This window comes from Rhinolophus sinicus, linkage group LG06 (assembly GCF_036562045.2).
Source record: "Rhinolophus sinicus isolate RSC01 linkage group LG06, ASM3656204v1, whole genome shotgun sequence".
Lineage (NCBI taxonomy): Eukaryota > Metazoa > Chordata > Mammalia > Chiroptera > Rhinolophidae > Rhinolophus > Rhinolophus sinicus.
In genome coordinates this window covers 133,585,351-133,605,036 of record NC_133756.1, presented here as the reverse complement: position 1 = coordinate 133,605,036, position 19,686 = coordinate 133,585,351, and the positions used below count along the sequence as shown (strand labels likewise).

Below are 19,686 nucleotides of genomic sequence, written 5' to 3'. Positions count from 1 at the left end.
GCTCAAGTTTCACCAAAACAAGTTTCGTGCAAACATTAGCCAAGTACCGGGTAATGGGATACGGCAGGGTTACGTCATCCACGGCCCATTTCCAAAGAAACATGGCTTTTCCAGGTGGAATGTTAAGTGCTCTCTTCATGTTCTTTATAATCTTTGTTACACAAATTTACAGAATGGGTTATGGCCGATGCATTAAAACTGTTGAAAGGCCACGAGGCCTTGGGCAGGTCATTTCGTCTCTCTGGGTCCACTTGAAGTGGGTTGTTGGAGGCCACTAGTCATGGGGCTCCTTCCTCAGCTAATATTCAAAGATTATTAGCCCAGGACTCTACTGTCCAACTCTTCCTGTGGCTGCCTTGGCATGAAGTACCCCCCTTCTGACCTTTGAGTCCAGCATTCAAACACTGTGTGAGTCTTACACTCTATGAGTATGGAGGGAGCAGATCAAGTCAGCTCATCTCCCAAATCCACTGCTCAGCTACATTTCCAACCCTAACATTAAGTAATGCACCTTGCATATCCTTTACCCCTCTGCACAGTGAGATATGGAAAAAAAAACACAATTTTTACCCTTGATCTGATGATGATAATCGTAATAAATTTGTATTGACTGCTTATGAGGTGTCAGGTCCTGCACTGAATACTTATGTTAGCTCATTTAAGTCTCACAAAATCCCAGCGAAGCCCTCCTTAACCATCTTCTATGAAAGAGTAACCTCTTTGAACCTCTCTATCCTTCTTACCCTGCTATATTTTTCTCTACAGCATTCATCTTCATAAAAAAGTAATATACAGTTTGCTTGTTATCCATTTCCTTCACTAAGTTCCATGCAGGCAAACATTTATTTTTGTTTACTAGTGTATCCTCCCGTATGTAGTAAATGTTTCTAAATATTTGTTCAATGAATATGTTCAATGAATGTTGTTAGCATGCATCATCCTAACAACAGCTGACATTTACTGAGCATTTACTATGTGCTGGGTGCTACTCAAAAGACATATTTTATTGGGGCAGCCGGATGGCTCAGTTGGTTAGAGCGCGAGCTCTGAACAACAGGGTTGCCAGCTCGATTCCCACGTGGGCCAGTGAGCTGCACCCTCCACAATTAGATTGAAGACAATGAACTGTCGCTAAGTTTCCAGAGGGGCGGCCAGATGGTTCAGTGGTTAGAGTGCAGGCTCTCAACAACAAGGTTGTCGGTTCAATTCTCCCTGCAACTAAAGATTGAAAATGGCGACTGGACTGGGAGCTGAGCTGCGCCCTCCACAACTAGACTGAAGGACAACGACTTGGAGCTGATGGGCCCTGGAGAAACACACTGTTCCCCAATATCCCCCAAATAAAAATTTATTTAAAAAAATAAAGAATCTGTATTTAAAAAAAAAAAAAAGACATTTTATCAAACAACCCCAACACGCCCAAGTGTGGAAGAGTTATCATCATCACTTTACAGATAAAGAAACTGAGCTTCAGAGAGATGAAGTGATACTCTCCCAAGGGCACCCAGTGGATGGCAGAGCTGGGAAGGAACTGAAGCTGACCATCTCATCACCACTCTAAGTCTGACAGCAGTGACACTGGCACACACCCTGCAGGGCAGGATTGAAAGCAGGCTACCACGAGTGCCTATCAGAGATCCCAGGAGGTGGTGTGGTCAGGCAGGGCTTCTTAGAAGAAAGGGGGTTGGATTTGAGCTTTGCAAGATGGCATAGAATAGGGACAGATAGAAGAAGCATTTAGTTCCAGGGAGCAGTAAAAGTAGGAAATCAGTGGGCTGACTATACTGATTGGAACTAACAGCTTCTATCTGGCAGCCCAGCAGAGGGAGATTTACAACACTGCTGTCACCAAGAGTGCCAGGAAGGAGTGGGACTTCATCCACTAGTAAGGAGGAGCCCATGTGAGGTTTCTGATCAGGAGCGATGCAGTCTGTAGTCTTGATTCTTGAAGCTTCACATCAGTAACAAGGCCATAGAAATTGGCAGGAGCTACAACTGTTGGCCAAGGCTCACTCCCCAGGCCATCGACACACATACATCATCCTGAGCTCAGGGCACAAATGGAGCTGATATGTCCCTATTTAAAGCACCTCCCTTCGCACAGATTTTCCCACAGTGTTTCGTGTCCGGTCATGTACTGTGAGCACACAGCCCTTCTGTCACTAAGACAAAGATAAAACATAATGCAGGTGCTCAGCTCACCCTGGTCCCATGTCACAGTGCTAGGACGGGAAGCAGGTACTATCTTTGGTAACTAGGGAAGTCCTTTCTTACCTCCCAGCCTTCTCATGTATCTTCATCACACCTTCTTTTCACCCTGTGTAAGCAGTATCTTTCCACTCATTCTAACCCCTCATCCTATTACCCATTCCCAGGGGCAGCTCAGGCATTTCCGCCTCCCTGGCTTTTACTCCTATAACACCAGCACCAGCACATCTGCAACAACTGAGTCAGAAAGAACAACCCTTGGGAACACCCCTGCATCACCCACCCAGGAGCCCCACCTCTAAGCTGGATGGATAATGGCAGTCTGCTCCACACTTCCTGTAGAGCCTCGAGACCCTGAAGAAAAGCTTAGCCATATGCCTTCTGGGTGGTTATGACAGAAGCCAGAAACAAAACAAAACAAATTTTTTTTTTCCTTTTTCCTGGCTTCACACAAAAACAATTGTCTAAGTAATGTGAGCACTGCTGGGTCACCAGAGGGACCAATTACAAATCTCTACCTCTATTAACACAAAAATGAAGGAAAATGTGTTACCTCAAAATGTCATCCAAAGGAAGTCACTTACTAATTTCAGGGTTTTTCTTTCCTCCCCTCACAATATTCTATTCTTTATTTTCCAAGTAATTAACCAGAGTCAAAACCTTCCTTACATGCTTTGGTTTCAATTCTGAAAAGTATATCAAGGCTATGATGGCTCATTACCCATAGCAGAAATGCATATGGAAACATTCCTGTATATTTCAACCTGATTTCTCCAGAAAAGGATGGAATTTCTTGCCCTTGAGATTTGGGGAATTAACAGAAAATGGATATGATGATTTCAGTACCTGGGAGATGGTGAAATCGATGTTAGTTATAGTATGTAGAAAGTGGGAGAAAGTCCTAGAAGTCCTTGAGAGTGGAAATTACTGATATTTTCCAGCAGACTTTTCGGCCTGGGCAGTCACCTCTTCCTGTCTTCATCAAAGGCCACAACATGACCCTGTCGGGTGGGATCTGGACAGAAATAGGATTTACCAGCAGAAGAGGGCAGTGCCTTCAGGTGAATGATCTTTAGTCAGAAAAAAAGCAGCAGTTGTTAAGAGGAGACCCCATCTACGTATGTACAGAAGGATGAATGAGAGGTGAAGGGCCGCTGTATTTTAAACCTAGAACCTGTGTCCTCAGGAGTTTTGCAGCATCCATGGCGTCCTTGCCTTAGAAGGGTGTGGTGTCACCGCAGAAAGGCAGACAGGGCCCTTTCACCAGCGATCTCTTTTACTCTGCTTGTTAGCCTGGCTGCCTACAGGCCTAGGGGGTCTTTGACCAATGCCTCTTGGGGGCTAAGGTCAAAGGTCAGAGGAACATTCCCTCATCATCATTCTTCTCAATTATTCTTCATTCAGAGCCACATTCTCCTTCGTTTTGTGGAAGGGCCTCAGAAATGTTTTCCAGGACACTGGAGGGTGATGAGCCAACCCAGCCCTGCTCACAGTGTTCGCTTTCCTCGCCACGTCACTCACAGCATCTTCCTGACCAAAGGGGATAACAGAAGGGAACAACTTACAGAGAGGCACCTCACAGAGAGGAAGCACAGGCCTGTATACCGCACACTCATACACACCTATCATGTTTCCCCATAAGACCCAGCTGGACCATCAGCTCTAATGCATCTTTGGAGCAAAAATTAATATAATATAATACTGGGTATAATATAATACCAGTTATAATATAATATAATAATACCAGGTCTTCTATTAATTTTTGCTCCAAATGACACATTAAAGCCGGATGTCTTTAGTTGTGCTATCGTGGCTGCCTCGATGTCATGAATCATTTTGACTTTGGGGAAGAGCCAGAAGTCTCACGGTGCCAGATGTGGTGAATACAGTGGATGAGGACACAACATAATGTTTTTATTTGACATAAACTGCTATATACCAGAAGCGATATGTGACACGGAGCGTTGTCATGATGGAGGATGATTTACAGCACACTTTAAAACACACCTTCTCTCAACCGTAGCTCACACCCGACTGACTACACAGAACAAGTTGAAACTTGTCACACACTGTTACTAAGGTTCGACGCGCCACTTCCCATATTGAAGATCCCTGCCTTTCCATTGGATGGAACTTGGCAGTAGCATTCACCGTATTTTCTGATCACAATGGAAAGGCTCCGTGTCACAGAACGCTTCTGGTACAGCAATTTCTGTCAAATAAAAATATTATGGTGAGTCCTGATCTACCTTATTCAACGGATCTGGCACCATGTGACTTCTGGCTCTTTCCCAAAGTCAAAAAGACCATGAAAGGTAAATGTTTTGAATCGATTCAGGACATGGAGGCAGCCACGACAGCACAACTAAAGACACTCATGAAAGAGGACTTCCAAAACTGCTTCAGAAAGTGGCATGAATGATGGGATAAGTGTGTTCGAAGCAAGGGGCAGCATTTTGAGGGGGATTAATAACAATGTGTCTTTTACTGTAATAAATTTTTTTAAATTTAAACATTCACTGTATTGTTTGATCACACCTCGTAGTTTCTACTTCACAGGGTTATGGTGAGGATGAAACAGAATAAAGCTCAAAGCAAAGGCTCAATCAATACATGTTAGCTATTAATATGATTAATATTAATTATCTATTATTTTATCAGTAATAGGTTTTATTTTTCCTTGATGATAAATGTAATATATGGTCGTTGTAGAACATTTGGAATGTAAGGAAAAGTATAGACAAAAAAGAAAACAAATCCCTGGTAATATCCCCCCAGAGCTCAGCAGTGTTAACATTGGGAGTATTTCTGTTGAGTCTTTTCTCCAAGCACAGAGACATGCACACACTACTAGACCATATTATTATATAATCACAAGAGCAATCATTTGCTCCGTCAACTAATCGCTGGACCCCGAGCTCAAAGCCTGAGGCACACTTTTTCTAGTTCTCTCTGTAACTCTGTGAGGTGCTGTGTACCCATTTACAGATGAAGAAACACAGGCTGGAAGAGGCTGTGCAACTGGCCCCACATCACGCAACACACAGTTCCTCAGCAGAGCTGTGACTACAGGTCTCTCTGACTGGGACACCTAGCTCTGCGCCCAAGGACGGACTCCAAAGGTGGTCTCTCTCCGTGCCTTTTCTACCCCTATTTGTTGGCTCTGCTATATCTCAGAGGACACAAGCTGCTGCAGAAGTGGCCTCGTTGCTTCTCCTGATTTCTTCAAGAATCTAAAAGAAGGGAACTGGGGGTTGAAGAGGATGTCAGAACCACTCACATCACGCTCTGGAACTCCGCCCCACGCTTACCCCCTTCCAGTAGGCACTTTAGGCCTGAGCAGTCACCTCCTCTCACTTTCATCAAAGGCCCCTGTGACCCCGTTGGGTGGGATCTGGACAGAAATAGGATTTACCAGCTACTGCCTTTTACCCTGGGTGGGCAGGTACATTTCTGACATTCCCCTGCAGAGATAACACCTAAAGATGTAAGTTTTGCCTCTAATTACTCTTGGCCTCATTTTGATCCAATTAGCCTTAAAACAGAACATGAAACAAAACCTTTGGTTCCACTAGTCAATCAGAACAGTGCATTTTCAAGCTGTGGGTTAAACGACTTCATGTTTATTGAACTGCGACAGTGATAAAATAAAAGTTCAGGCGCCCACCGCTGGCCCCAGGCCCCAGTCTGAGTCGGTTATTCACACACAATTGACTCCAAGATGTTCACAGAGAGCTCCTTCCTACTAATGATTCAAAGGTAAGAAAGGTTTGTTTTTCCCAAGCTCATTAGGAGAAGAAACCATTCACCCAACAGAACAATGGAGAGTGGGGACATAGATCTTGCCTCACTTACCTTTGAAGAAAATAATAATGACAACAGTCGTTCCCATCTATAGGGACCCATATTACAGACTGTGTTGGGTCCTGTTTTTATAGTCCCATTTCATCTTTTCACAACCTGGGAAAGAGTGTCATAATGCCCCCTGTTACAGAAATGGAAAATTGATCCAGACATTACCGTGTTTTCCCGAAAATAAGACCTAACCGGAAAATAAGCCCTAGCATGATTTTTCAGGATGACATCCCCTGAACATATGCTCTAATGCGTCTTTTGGAGCAAAAATTAATATAAGACCTGGTCTTATTTTCGGGAACACACGGTAGTAAGTGGCAAGGCTGGAATTCAAACCAAGAATCACCTGAGAGCAAAGCCTTTCACACTGGACACAGCCTGCCACCAGGACTGGGCTCTGCATGGAGTAAGTACACAACAAATAACAGCTAATTCAACCCGTCAGTCAATGAAGACACAAAAAGCAAACTAATGATGTGCCCATGGTTTCTGGGCTTCTGCAGAAAGGCTGAGGCCCATCCTTGGGCATCCCCGAGGCTATCTGAATGGCAAGGTGCACCCATCACCTCTTCCTGCCTGAGGTCTGGAGGCAGTGGGGAGCACAGGACAGTAACTGCCTCCCCTGGGTTGTTTGAGCTCCTCCAGTCCCTCCCCCAACTGGAAGGGGGTTACTTTGGTGGATCACAACTACCTTGGGTAGTTCGCAGAGTTAATTTTAAAAAGTGAGACTCAGGTCCAAAAACCCCCACAGACCCAATAAAGGCTGACCTTTGACCCACATTGGGAAAAGCTCCCTCCATAAGCTAAAAGGGCAACAATATTAGAGCAGTGAGGACATCCCAGCCCTTACCACAGCCACCTGCCACCAAGCTCCATGTCCCCTGGGATGCTCCTCATCTTCCCTGACTGGGCAATAATTATTCTTCTTGTTTTTTTCTTTAAGTCTGGCATCCTGATGCTACGCGGTCCAGACCAGGACCCAACTTTCCCGTGCTGCAACTCAGGTGCACCTTGGAGACAAAATGTGTGAAATGCTGGGTTCTCCCACAGAGTTCAGTTAGAGGAAAGGATTCCAGGAAAGGATTAGGGAGCTGGAGTCCTGACAGTGCAGCAAAGGTGCACTGCACACCGTCTGCTAATGTTACAGCATATTAGCGAAGTTGTAAAATAGTAGATTAAAGTTAGACAAGCCAAACATAACACAAGAAGCATGAAAAGCAAGGTGCCATTTTCCCAACAAATACGTTCATTATGTGAAGAAACAGCTTAGGTTGATATGGCATCTTGGTATCCAATGCAGATGCTATGACTTTTTTGGGGTTACCATCTTTAAAGAGCTCACCCCAATAAACATTAATTCCAGTTTATTAATTGCTATTCCATATTGAGTCCTTATTATGTGCCAGGAAATCTACAAATATGGTTTCTTATCCTCACACCAGCGACAGAGTGAGAACTGGCCCCATTTTACTGAGGAGGAAACTGACATCCAAGGGGGTAAAGGGCATGGCCACAGCACGGCTGACTTCGATGGGCAATTAGGCTCCCCGCCAGTAGAAACCATAAGATACAAAACAAATCACAAAAGAAAAACCCAAGGAAGAGCGTGCGGATCACATTTTCTCCCAGGAATGGGGAAACTCAGCTCCCTGGAGCAGAGGGAAAACGCTCTTCTCCTCAGCCCTCCCAGGAGTGATGGGCGGTTATTTTTGAAAACCGAGGAGGGAAAAAGTACCTGCAGCCTAGATGGTTCTGGCAAGCTTGAAAGAAAACTAAGCCATTGTGAGAGGCGGGAGAAGAGGACACCGTGCTCATGCAAGCTGGGCTTACGTTTTTTGTTTTTGTTTTTGTTTGTTTTCCCCCCCCAAACAAGCCAAACCGCAATAGAGATCAACATCGGGGGGGCATCCTAAAGAATCAAAACACAATGGGGGCTGGGGAGGCGGGGGATGGAGAGGAGACCACACTGTCCCGGGCCGGCCATGAGAGCACAGACCTACTCACAGGAGACAATCCCCGGCGTGTGCAACCCCCAAGGGCCCCAGGAATCAGTAGGTGGAAGGGACAGGGAGAGAATGCAACCCGTCCCCCCCCCCCCAGTCGCTCACACAGACACATATCTACTTTCCAGGTTTAAAACAAACAAACAACAACAACAACAACAACAACCACCCTGAAATCCATCTTCAAAACAATTAGGGAAATACCAAGTATAGAATGCATTTTAGGGGCTTTCCATCATGGGAGACAATTCCGAATGGGGATGGGGGTGGGGTGGGGGATTAAAAAGTACAGCAGTGTCCCGGGAGTGGGTCTGCAGTCCACCCTTACCAGCTTCATGGTGGTGTTATTCTGTTCCCAGCGCCACAGCATCACGCTCATCTTACTTCAAGGCGAGGAGGGAAGGGGGGGGGGGGAGAAGAGGTGGGGGGGAGGCGGAGGGGGCCGAAGCACCTGCACCCGCGCCGGCCAGGTCGGGCCGTCGGGTCCGGAGTCGTCCTCTCGGCCCCGGCCCCTCTGGGCATCCCCAGCACCCGCGGCCGTCTCGCCCCCGCCCCGGGGCCGCTGCTGCGCGTGGGGACCCTACCCCCGGGCCCGGCGCCCGCGCTGCCCGGCTCTAGCGCCTCGCTCACTCGTTCCCCGCCAGCCGCCCCGCCTCGGCCAAATCAAACAACTCCCCCTGCGTCCGAGCGCCCGCGCCTAGCAGCGCGGAGGCCGCTGGGGCCGCGGCGGAGAGGGTGGGAGGGGGGGTCCGGCCAGCCGGCTCCCCGCCCCCTCGCCCGCCCGCGGGCGGCCCCGCGTGGCCCCCAGCGCTTCAATGGTCGGGTTAGCTCCTGCGGTGGGGCCGAGGAAGGGGGAGAGAGGTTGGAGCCGAGAGGTACTTAACTTTCGGGGAGGGCGTGGGTAGGCGGGGCAGCCTGGGGCAGAAATGGGGGTGTGTGATGGGGGCGGGGGCTGCGGGAGCGCAGTGTGTGGCTCCCGGGTCCTCACGGTCCTTAGCGCAGACGTCCCGTGCCTCTCCCTACGGGTGCTCAGCATCGTCTTCATTTTCTTTCCTCACCGAACTCACCCGAGTTGTCTGCCAGTTACCACTCCGGAGCCGCCGCCCCCGGAGCAGCTGGAATTTTGACTTCGGGATGGATGCACCATCACCACCACCTCCACACCGCGTCCCCTCCGCCCATCCCCGCGCCCCCAGACACTCACACACACCCACCGACACCCACACCCCGCTCCCCCAGCAACATTTCCTGCTACAGGAAGGACGGGGCTCGAGTATTTTCAAACATACCTGCTTACTACTGCCGCAGAAAGGACATCTGTGGCCCTCGCAGAAGGAAGAGGGGACAGGCAGTGAAAGGAAAGGCGGACAGGGGAAGAGGCTGTGAAGCCTTTATTTCCTCTTCTGCCTGCCCCATCGACCAAAGGCTTTCTGGGGACCTGCCCCCTCCACCCTGTGCTTTCTGAGACATTGAGGGGGACTGGGCTCCTCACCTTCCTGCCCAACCCTTGGTCTGGATCCAGCATCCCCTGATCCGGCAGTGACCTCCCAGGGGTCCCCAGCACTTTCAGTATCCTGAAAAGGCTCAGGAATCCTTCATCTCCCCAAGGCAAGATGGGACTGGCCACCCAGTCCTCCGAGCTTCTCTCTGATTGGGCTGCAGTGATACCTTGGGATGAAAATCCTGGCTCTGCCCTGCTGATAGACACCTATGATGAAAACTCATGGAAATACCTTATTACACATTCATTACGTTAGTCATAACTATTCAAACTGAGAGGAGGTGATAAAATGGGTTCTAATCTTTTAAAAGTGATCTTTAAAACATGCCAATTAGATCAAAATGTTGCCCTACCTAACCCTTTCAGGATTTGACTTCCCTTCATAGTTGAAAACTCCCAAGCCTTTTCTATGACTTATAACTTCTTCTTCTCCCACCCCCCCCTCCCAAGCTGGGATTGACCCTTCAGAGGTCCCCAGCAACAGCAGCCTTCTTTCTTTTTCTCAGACATACTGAAATCCTTCCTACTTCAGGACCTTTGCACCTACAGCCACTCTCCCTAGATCCCTGTTCCCCTTACTGCCTATGGTCTCATTTCTAATGCGGTCACCTCCTCAGAAGGACTCTTGACTTTTAATATAGCGACTTTCTACTTTCCACACTCTTGTAGCCAGCCCATTCTCGTCTTTCCTTCCTTGTTCTGCTCACCGTGTGAACTTAGCTAACTTGCATTCTTGTTTATTTTCTGCCTTGTCCCCTTTGGCTATAAACTCCACAAAAGCAGGGACCTTGTCTGTTCCCCCATGGGATCCCCAAGTGCCTGGAATAGTGTGTGGTGCATAGTGGGAGCTCAGTAAACGTCTCCCAAATAAAAGCTTGTTGACAATGTCCTACTGTAAGTTCCTGCAGCTTCCTCTGCAATGAGGACTGAGCCAGACCTAGGCAGCACGTCCCACATCCTGCCTGGGGCCCCGACCGACACTGAATGACTGCAGGAGACCCTGTTATGTACATCTCCACGCATATTTCTGGAGACCAAAACACGGGCAATAATATTTGCTGCCTCGTGGAAAGGGACACATCGTAGGGGAACAGAGAAAAGGAATATTTGAAAACATATGAGAATATGTCATCTGAAAAAGCATATTCCATATTAATATATCTTATATACTTGTAAAACAGATTCTAAAATAACTTTTTTTTCCCCCTGAAAATAACGCTTGACAAAATCTTATTGGCCAAGAGAACAAAATACAAGCTCTCTATTTCAGCTGTTGTCAGCCAGGGGTCCTTGAAGCCTGGTGGTGGGAGGATATGGACTTCAGACATCTTCTGCTTGTGTGAAAATGCCAAGCCTGGGTGGCTGTGCATTTTCTGGGGAAGCATCTTTTGGCGTATCACATTCTCTAGGATATCCAAAACATTAAAAAACGACACATCTCTAGGAAGTCACTGAAGGAACAATTAGTTCCTAATCACAATCTTTACTGGTCAAAGATGGAAAACGCCACTCATGGTGCAAGGAGGAATGGGGCATAGGGCACTTGCCCCAGCTTTAATGAAAGAGAATAGATCTGTGGCCTTGCCTTTCAGACCTCACACCCTTCAGACCATAGGTGTGCTAGCTCATTTAACAAACACTCCTTGAGCATCTGCCATGATACATTTACCTGGCTCTGTGCTCAGTACTGGGAATCAGAAAGGAGTCCCTCTCTGATGTGTGTGTGTGTGTGTGTGTGTGTGTGTGTGTGTGTGTACATGCCCCTACCATGCACACACAGTCTATAAGAAGATAGACATACACCAACAGTTGCAATGCAACGTGACAGGTTCTACAAAAGAATGCTGTACAGTGTACAAGTGAGCCATAAAGAGAAAAGCTTTGAACAAGACTGGGAAGCATGGAAGAGCTTCACAGAGGTGACACCGATCTGCATCTGGAAGGATGAAGGCAGGTGCCATAGGAGGAGGAAAGCACCCCAGGAAGGTGGAATAGCACATGCGAGGGTACGGAGAGGTGGCAAAGCATGGCAGCCTCTGTGTGGTCAGAATGTAGAGATTGAGTGGCAGGAAATAGGGCTATTTGTTAGGCTGGAGCAGGCTAAGTCCCTGAAAAGGGGCTTCTACCCTTAATTCTTCTAAACCAGAGGAGTGATTTGATTAGGAGGACCTCTCTAGTAATAGCAAGAGAACAGCTTTGAAAGGTGCAGGCTGGAGGGAGGGAGACCTGTTAGAAGGCTGTTGAAATCATGCAGAAGACCGAGAAAAAGGACCTGAATAAGGAGAGATGTACGGAAAGGGGGACTGATGTGGCCAGCAATCCACTGATGCAGTGGGTGTCCCCAAGGGCTAAGGGCTCTGAGTTCACCCCAGCAGGTGTGTGGACCCTGAAGATTTTCAGACGGAAGTGGCTCCTAAAGCCTCCTACCCCCTGGAGAGCTATTCATCATTCACCAAGCTGCCTCTCCCAGCCACTTTCTTCTCCTTCCTCCCATTTCTGTAATCTCGTACCAAGGCCTTTGAGGTGAATTAAGGGACAGAGATCAGCCTGTGTGGACCACATGGGACAAAGCCGGTGGAAACAATGCTTGTGAAGGTCTGCCCTGAAGTGCGGTCTGGTTCCTCCCAGCTGTTGGCCTTCTGACCCATCCTCTGGGCCTGACAATCCAGCGCTGACCCCTGGAGGCAGTGACCCCCCCCCCCCAGCTGAGCCCAGTTCCTGGAGTGTGACCTCTCTTGTGTTCTCACGGTAGCCACGAGGTAGGGCCCTAAGTCCTAGCAGTGTGGAACCCCTGGTGGCGCTGACACCCTGGAGGCTGGATCTGCCCTTTGCTGCCAGTGTCTTATGTTCCAGACCTTTCCATCCCTAGCATCTAGATATCTGCTCCATGCCACTCAGCATTCGCTTATTCCCTTGTCTGTCTGCCCTCTTCACACTCCTCTGAAGTTTCAGCACTTGCCCAGCTAGGGCAGGCATGTGATAAATATCTCCCGAATCAAAGCTGGAGTGTGTAGCTTGCTCCACAGGGCAGCATGAAGAGGGGAGGAGATTGCGGCCAGAAAGCAGGCTTTAAGGCCTGGCATCCCCAAATCTGCTCATCCAGGGACCTCCATTCCCTTACCTACAAACTGATGATCTATAAAAATCCTTCTCACTCCTAAATTCCACAAGGCCAACCCCTGTCTGATAAACTAATTTGTATCCAGCTGTTAATGGCTTAATGTGTTTCCCAGAGAACATAATGCAGTTTAACAGGGGTCTGCCACTGCGTCAGCCAAAAGCAGTGACGAATGGGGGAACATGCAGATGCTGTGGGGGCCTGCCTGGGGAACGCCCGACAAAATGGGCTCTCTACGTGGCCCCCAATGTGGGGTGATGCCTTTCCACCCACACATGAGGCTGATCGTGGGGGAATGTCAGCCTTTACGTGATACAAGGATGACAAAGGAAAGACCAAAAGCAGTGCGCCACCGCAGAGGGAGCAAATAAGCTAGATAGCTTCACATACGTGTAGGCCGTCCATTATTTTTTTCCCCAAACGAATGGGCTTGAATAGCAAAACCACAGAAAAGTTTTTAGCATCATTTGTCAAACGGAAATCCTGGCCATTTTAGCAGCAACTTATTAAGCATGGCACACAGGGTACCTTTCACTTACTCATCACAGCAATGCTCAGGAAGGGCATTTTTCCCGTCCTGCAGCTAAAGACTCAGAGTGGGACAGTGATTGGCTGTGTTCAACCAGCTCAGAAGCCGCCAACAGGAGTATCACTCAGGCCCGCCTGCCTAACCCCCCTCTCTGCAGTGTCTGCGTTATTCTTATACTACGTATAGGAAATGAAATCCCAGGTTTGCCATCCGTGGCATAATGAAGACAACCTGTGAGCAGCATTTTTGCAAGTGACTTTAAGACCCATTTTCACTCTCCGTCCCAGTCTGGGAGGGCCCAGAGATCTCGGCTATGGGGAAAGAAAATGTATAAAAATTAAAATGAAAGGCTTGTGGAAGTACACAGCCGGCAGGCATTTCTGAACTTGAGAGTCAAATTTTAAAAATGCACGAATCCTTCCCGGAGAAGAAAAGACTCCTGTTGGCCAGCCAACCAAGCCAACAGCAAGGAGGGCCTGAGCACAAGAGGTGCCATCTCCCCTCCACCAGCCTAGGAGTGGAGTGAGCCCCCTGCCCAAAGGTCAGCCTGGGAACACTGGGGTCTGCAGGGGTCCGCTGCGATTGGAAGGTTTCAAAGTGAGATGTATAGCTTCCAGGGAGGGAGACACAATGTCACACTGACAAGCCTACAAATGAATGAATACGCCCCTAAAGAGGGCTGGGCCTGCAAAGGATTTCTCTCCCTCCCCCAACCCCTTTCTTTTTTCTTGAGATCAAGAATTACGTAAAGGCATCTCTGGGTGCACACACTAAATGCCACTGCCTTTAGCATGTTCCCTGAACAGGGTTTAATGTGTCGCTTCCGGGCTCCCCACACAATGTACTGCCAAGGACGGGTCAGGTGACAGTAGAGACTTTCTGGGTAGAGCAGTGCCTCCTGTGGCCCCTCCCTATGTCCCTGCGGACCGCCTACTCGCCTGGACTAGGCTCGTATCTCCAGGGCTTTGCCGAGGGTGTTCCCTCAGCTTGGAAGTGATTTTCCTTCCATTCTGTCAGTGACAAGCTGTTGATCAGTGGAGCAGAATTCACTTTGTTGACGAAATTCTCTTAGAGCCCCCTCTGCCCCCGCCCAGCATCAGAACTATTTACAACCTCCTCTGTGGTCCCCAGTACTTTATTTCCATCTTCTTGATGGCCTTTACAATAGCCCATCTCCTCTTGTAGTTGGGGTGGGTGTATCTCTTTTGCTGTTATGGGTTCTGCTACTGATATTTGTATTATTAGCACCAGATTATAAGTTGGTTAGGACCAGGGGCTCTATTGTATTTATCTTTGTACACCCAGCATAGTGCTGGGCTTATTATTAAACACAATTAACAAATTCTGAATGTTGGGAGTGTAGGGCGTTTCAAGATCATCTGGTCCCTCGCCCACTTTCCAGAAGAATCAGGTCCCCACTGTACTGGGCAAAAGGTATTGAAAAGAAACCCAACTCTGCAGACTATAGATTTTCTTGTTTGCTGGGAATTTGGATACTTGACATTTCCTTTAAGTATTACTAGAAGGAGAGCTTTTGGAGAGAGGATTATGTCTTCTGTCTCTCTACAGCCCCTCACACATTGCCACACATAGAAGAGGCTTAGGGTAGAAGAATAAATTCCAGGATGAGTGAATGAAGAATTAAAGACTAACTTTAAAGCTCTGGGGTAAGAGGTTTGAGACTTATACACTAGGCGGCCAAACTGGTCCCAAGCAATCCAGGAGCAGGCTTGCTTTCCCCTCCAGTCTGAGGGTTGCCAGGTGCCCCTGGTATTTATTTGCTCTATTCAACATCCCAGGCCTGGCGGCTCCTCCTCCAGCTCCTTCCCCTCCCACTACCTCAATGAGGCAGATAAGGGTTGAAATTGTGCAACCTTTTGGATGACCTCTGACCTCCCTTTGAAGAGCCTTCCTGCTGCCTCCCTCCTCTCTCCCCCCCCACCCTACCCTCCCAGGAGCTGTAAGTCCAGGAGCTGTCAGGGTGTGGGGACTTGCAGACATTTTTGGGAAGTGGTTTATAAAGACGTATTTTAGGCTCATCTAGCCCCACTGTTGGGCTAGACGTTCATGTGAGGTGAAATAAAACAATTTAAGGCAAAAACAGAAAGTTCTTTAAAATTCTGCCACAGAGCTGTGGGCACAGAAGTATGGATAGCTATTGTTGAAGCCCTTAGAAAAGTTAAATGGTTTCTAATTTTTGTCCTCTGTTCTGGTTTTGCATCTGAATGATTCAGACGAACAGATTGGAACGGAATTGCCCTCAAACTCTGTCCAACTCTGACTGGGTTGCGTGGGTTTGTTGAGTGTTGCTTTGTTTTGTTTTCGGTGGTTGTGGTTTGGTGGGGGAGAGTGTGGTGTGGTTCCGTTTATTTTATTTTCCCTGTGGGATCAGCCCTTTCATTCTGGGCCAGTTCTGGTCACCGGGGATTAAGGTTAGCAATTTAAGAGGCAGCATCTTTCCCATGGGGCCCACGGTTCAACTTCCTGGGAACTGCTCAGGAACTGAGAGCCTCCCTAGTAAACTTGCTAGAAGGAATGCAATTGCTGTTTATTGAAAAGTTATATGATTGAGCAACTAAACAAACACAAACACCCTCAAGGTGGGCAAAAACATGTTCCCCAATGGGAGCTTTGGTGAGTTTCCCTTGGAACAGAAGCAGTAAGAACACTGATTCCACTTTTGTCAGGCATCCTAACCTTACAGGAGTTTGTTTTACACACACACACACACACACACACACACACACACACACACACCCAGCAGTGTATGCAATCTATGACAAGGGCGCCCGCCTCCTGCACCTAGCCTAGGAGAGGGGGTCTATGATGAGTTCCACGAAAATGAGGACCAGGGCTGGCACGCTGGGTCTGTACACGGGGCACGCGATGAAGGTAAATAGGAGGAAACAGATGTCTGCGATGCACCAGGTGGGACAGTGTGTGCACACAATCACCCTCTCTTCCAAAGTCAACAGAGGACAACCCGGGAAATCCCAGAATGAGGGCGCCATTGTTGAGCAAAGGGAAACTCCCAGCACCGCTAGTGACTTGCTTTTGGCTTCTGTGCAGGTCCACGAAATTACATTGGTCATAATGACAGCTGCCATGGATCCAACAGCCTCAGCGGTTCTGGGCAATTCTCAGATCCTACAGCAAAACTAGGGGAGAGGTTCTCCCAAGCCAGCCCCCTTCCACAGCTTCCTCTCTGCTCATGCTCCTGTCAAAAGTGGACATCAAGAAATCACAATGACCTTGTTTCATGTTTGTCAAAGCCCTTTTCTATCAGTTGCCCAGGAGGTTATTCTTTGACTAGTCTATGAACTAAGCGGGATGGCTGCCATGAGCCCATATTCCCAGGAGGACACTGAGTCACAGAGGGGTTAAATGAGTTGGCCAAAGAGGAGTGAAGCACAGCCGCTTAACGGAGTGGGACAAAGCTGGGTCTTAGAACTATTGGCTCCTATCCAAATACCCTCTCCACGGGTTCTCCAGGTGAGTAGACTTTACATATTATTAGTAGTAACAAAAGCAATAGCAGCAGCAATAACAAATACTTTCATAAATGGATCTACTATGTTCCAGGTACCATTCTAAGACAGCTGCATGTAACATCTCATTGAATAATCACGGTCACTTTATGATAGAGGTTTGAAAATTACATGTTACAGAGGGGAAAACAAGCACAGGAAAATTAAATTACTTGCCCAAGATCAACGAGCTTGTACATGATATCGCTTGGATTCAAACTCTGTTTGGCTGCAGAATCTACATCCACAACCTATGCTGTACTCTCCCCCTCCCCCCTCTGGTAATGTCATAATCATAATATGAGCCTAAGATCAATAAATAGCATAAAGGTACTCCACTGAAAGGGTTTTGACAAATAATAGGTGCCATTCCCTCTTAGTGGTTTAAAAAATTTTTTTTGATTGTTTTGTTTGGTTTTAAGAATTGCCGCTACTACAAATAAAATTTCATTGATTGCACCAAATTCTTTCTCAGATCATGCAATTGTAGATAGTGTTTTAAATACTCTGTGACCTGGGATAAGTCATAAAGCTCTCTGTACCTCAACCTTTTTCTCTGTAAAATGGGTATGATCATGCCTTTGAAGGTTGTTTTGAAAATCAGGTGAGATACTACATATAAAGTCACCTGGAAAAACTGTAAATTCCTAGAACTAGTTTCCCAGAATTAATTGATGGGAAACACAGGTTAGCATGTTCAACAACCTTACCTGTGTCCACCTGTAGGACTCGTGGAAAGCTTCCATATCCCTGTAAGCATCCGGAGCTCGAAGCAGGAAGTTGGAATTGGGGTACTCTTTCCCAAACGTATTTGACTACAGCCCTTTGCATGGAGCATGTCTCACGTTGCTACTCCAAGAAGCCCTCTTCAGGATACGTCTCCTATCAGGTAGAATCTGGCATGTATTTTCCCAGAGGGTCCCCCTCTTCAGCAACATTCAGAGCAGCCTGAGGCTATCTAAAGTCACCCCTAGATTGTTCTCACTTAATTTTGAGACTCTACAGCAGGAGACTTAAGCCTGTGTGTGTGTGTGTGTGTGTGTGTGTGTGTACACATACATGTACATATATATACATATACCCTGTGCGTTGAGGTCTGCAGAGCCCGGAGAGTCTATGGCTGTGTGAGGAGGGAGGGTGGGGAATGAGATGTAATGGAATGAGTGTATGTAAACGATCAGTCCAGGGACCACAGGACACGAATGGTGAGACAGAGCTGCCCTGGGGCTCCAACAGAAATGTTACAAGAGACTTTGGATGACCCACTCCTTGTGTCATACACACAATCTGGTTCCTGTCAGGAAGGCTCCTGCAGAGTCACACCGAAAGCCAGTCACTCAGAATGTGTGGCAGGCCCCTAGCACAAAACTAAGATTTACAGATGGCCATACTGATGAGGAATCCCCTCTTTCCAGCACAGAGCATATGGGTGAGGAGTAACAGTGGGGTTGGCCCTACACATGGGGCGCAACTGGAGGAGAATGTGTCCCTTTCTCTGCTCCTACACCACTATCCTATAAAGGGGGACATGTGTGTCTGACATACCCACCTGACAACAAAAAATGCTAGCGTTTCTTAGGTATTTGCCTACTTAGCATGTTCCAGACACTGCCTAAGTTCTCCATGTAACTCATCCCCTTCAGTGCTCACAGTAACGCTGTTAAAGGAGCACCATCACAATTTTACAGACCAGGTAATGGAAGCACAGAGGCATCAGGTAACTTGCCAATCATCACACAGCTCACAGATGGTGCAGCTGGGATTCTAACATGGATTCCTCTGAATCCATAGCTTTGGACCTAAGGTTATAAGCCTTATAGATCTTCTACAGCACTGGTTCTCAAAGCGAGGTCCTTGGACCAACAGCGTCAGCAATACCTGAGCACCTGTCAGATACGCACATTCTCAGGCACCACCCCAGATCTACTGAATGAGAGATTCTGGTGTGTCCCAGGAGTGTGTGTTTTTACAGCATGCAGCTCATTCTGACACTGACTAAAGACTGACAACTGCTGCTCCAAGGGCAAGGGCTCTGAACCCAGGTTGTGGCATCATGTTGCCCGAGAAAGGTAACACCGCCAGCCCCAGAATGATTCATCTGGTCCATTATCCACCAGTGGTGCCCAGCAACAAGTAGGGTACAGAAGGGCAGGGGTGGGGGCTGGTAGTTGTTCTGGGAAGAAGGAGTAATAGTGAGGTCAGGTGGTCCCAAGGCACTAGGGCCAACACAGAACTGGGAGGGCACCGTGAAGCCCAGAGTGGGGGTGGAGAAAGGCCAGCACAGCCCCGGCGTGCACTGCACACACCATGCCGTCCCCTTCCCTTCCATTCCATCTCATTCCCCACCCTTCCTCTTCACACAGCCATAGACTCTCGGGGCTCTGCAGGCCTCAAGGATCCCTGAGTTCTCTTCCTTCCAGTGCACATGTCCCCACCATAGCAAGGCCCCTGCGAACAGGGAACAGGGCCTCCTGCCTCTGCTTGAACCCCTGCACTGATGGCAAGCTCACTGCCCCCAAGGTGGTTCTTTCCCCTTCTGGAAGACTCTAGCGGTTACATTGCATTTTTGTGAGAGTTCCCCAAGTTTCCTTACACCATTCCCTGCCATTCCTTCCTCTGGGCTACGGAGGCCCCACTGAACTAGCCGGTCTCAGGGCAGCCCGTCAGCTATTAGACAGTGCCCATGCTTCCTGGGTCTTCTCTTGTCCCAGACAAACGCCACGGTTCTTTCAATAGTTCCTCTCCTACCTGTTTTCATGTCCTTTTGCCATCCTGGTTCATCTCTGAAAAGCTCCTGAAGTATTCTCAGAGAGGGCGCCCAGAAGCCCTTATCTGCTACTTTCTGTCGGCCGAACTCTCCAAAGTCCACTTAAGGGAGTAACAGGAGGCAAGCTGAGCACACAGCCCTGGGCTGCCAGCCTGTGTGCTCTCCTGAAGGAGGCTGG

General features: G+C 48.1%; 1 protein-coding gene across 10 annotated transcripts in view; it reads right to left on the bottom strand.

Annotated features, from left to right (window-relative positions):
- Positions 1-19,686, bottom strand: part of NAV2 (neuron navigator 2) — a 717,995-nt gene that overhangs the window by 306,556 nt on the left and 391,753 nt on the right. Inside the window, exon 1 of one of the 10 annotated variants that reach the window (XM_074336130.1) lies at positions 8,395-8,713. The exons of the other annotated variants lie outside the window; for them this stretch is intronic. Coding sequence (XP_074192231.1) covers positions 8,395-8,445 — 51 coding nt within the window. The 5' untranslated portion in view covers positions 8,446-8,713. Of the gene's footprint in view, positions 1-8,394; positions 8,714-19,686 lie in introns of those variants that run through there. 10 annotated transcript variants of the gene reach the window in all.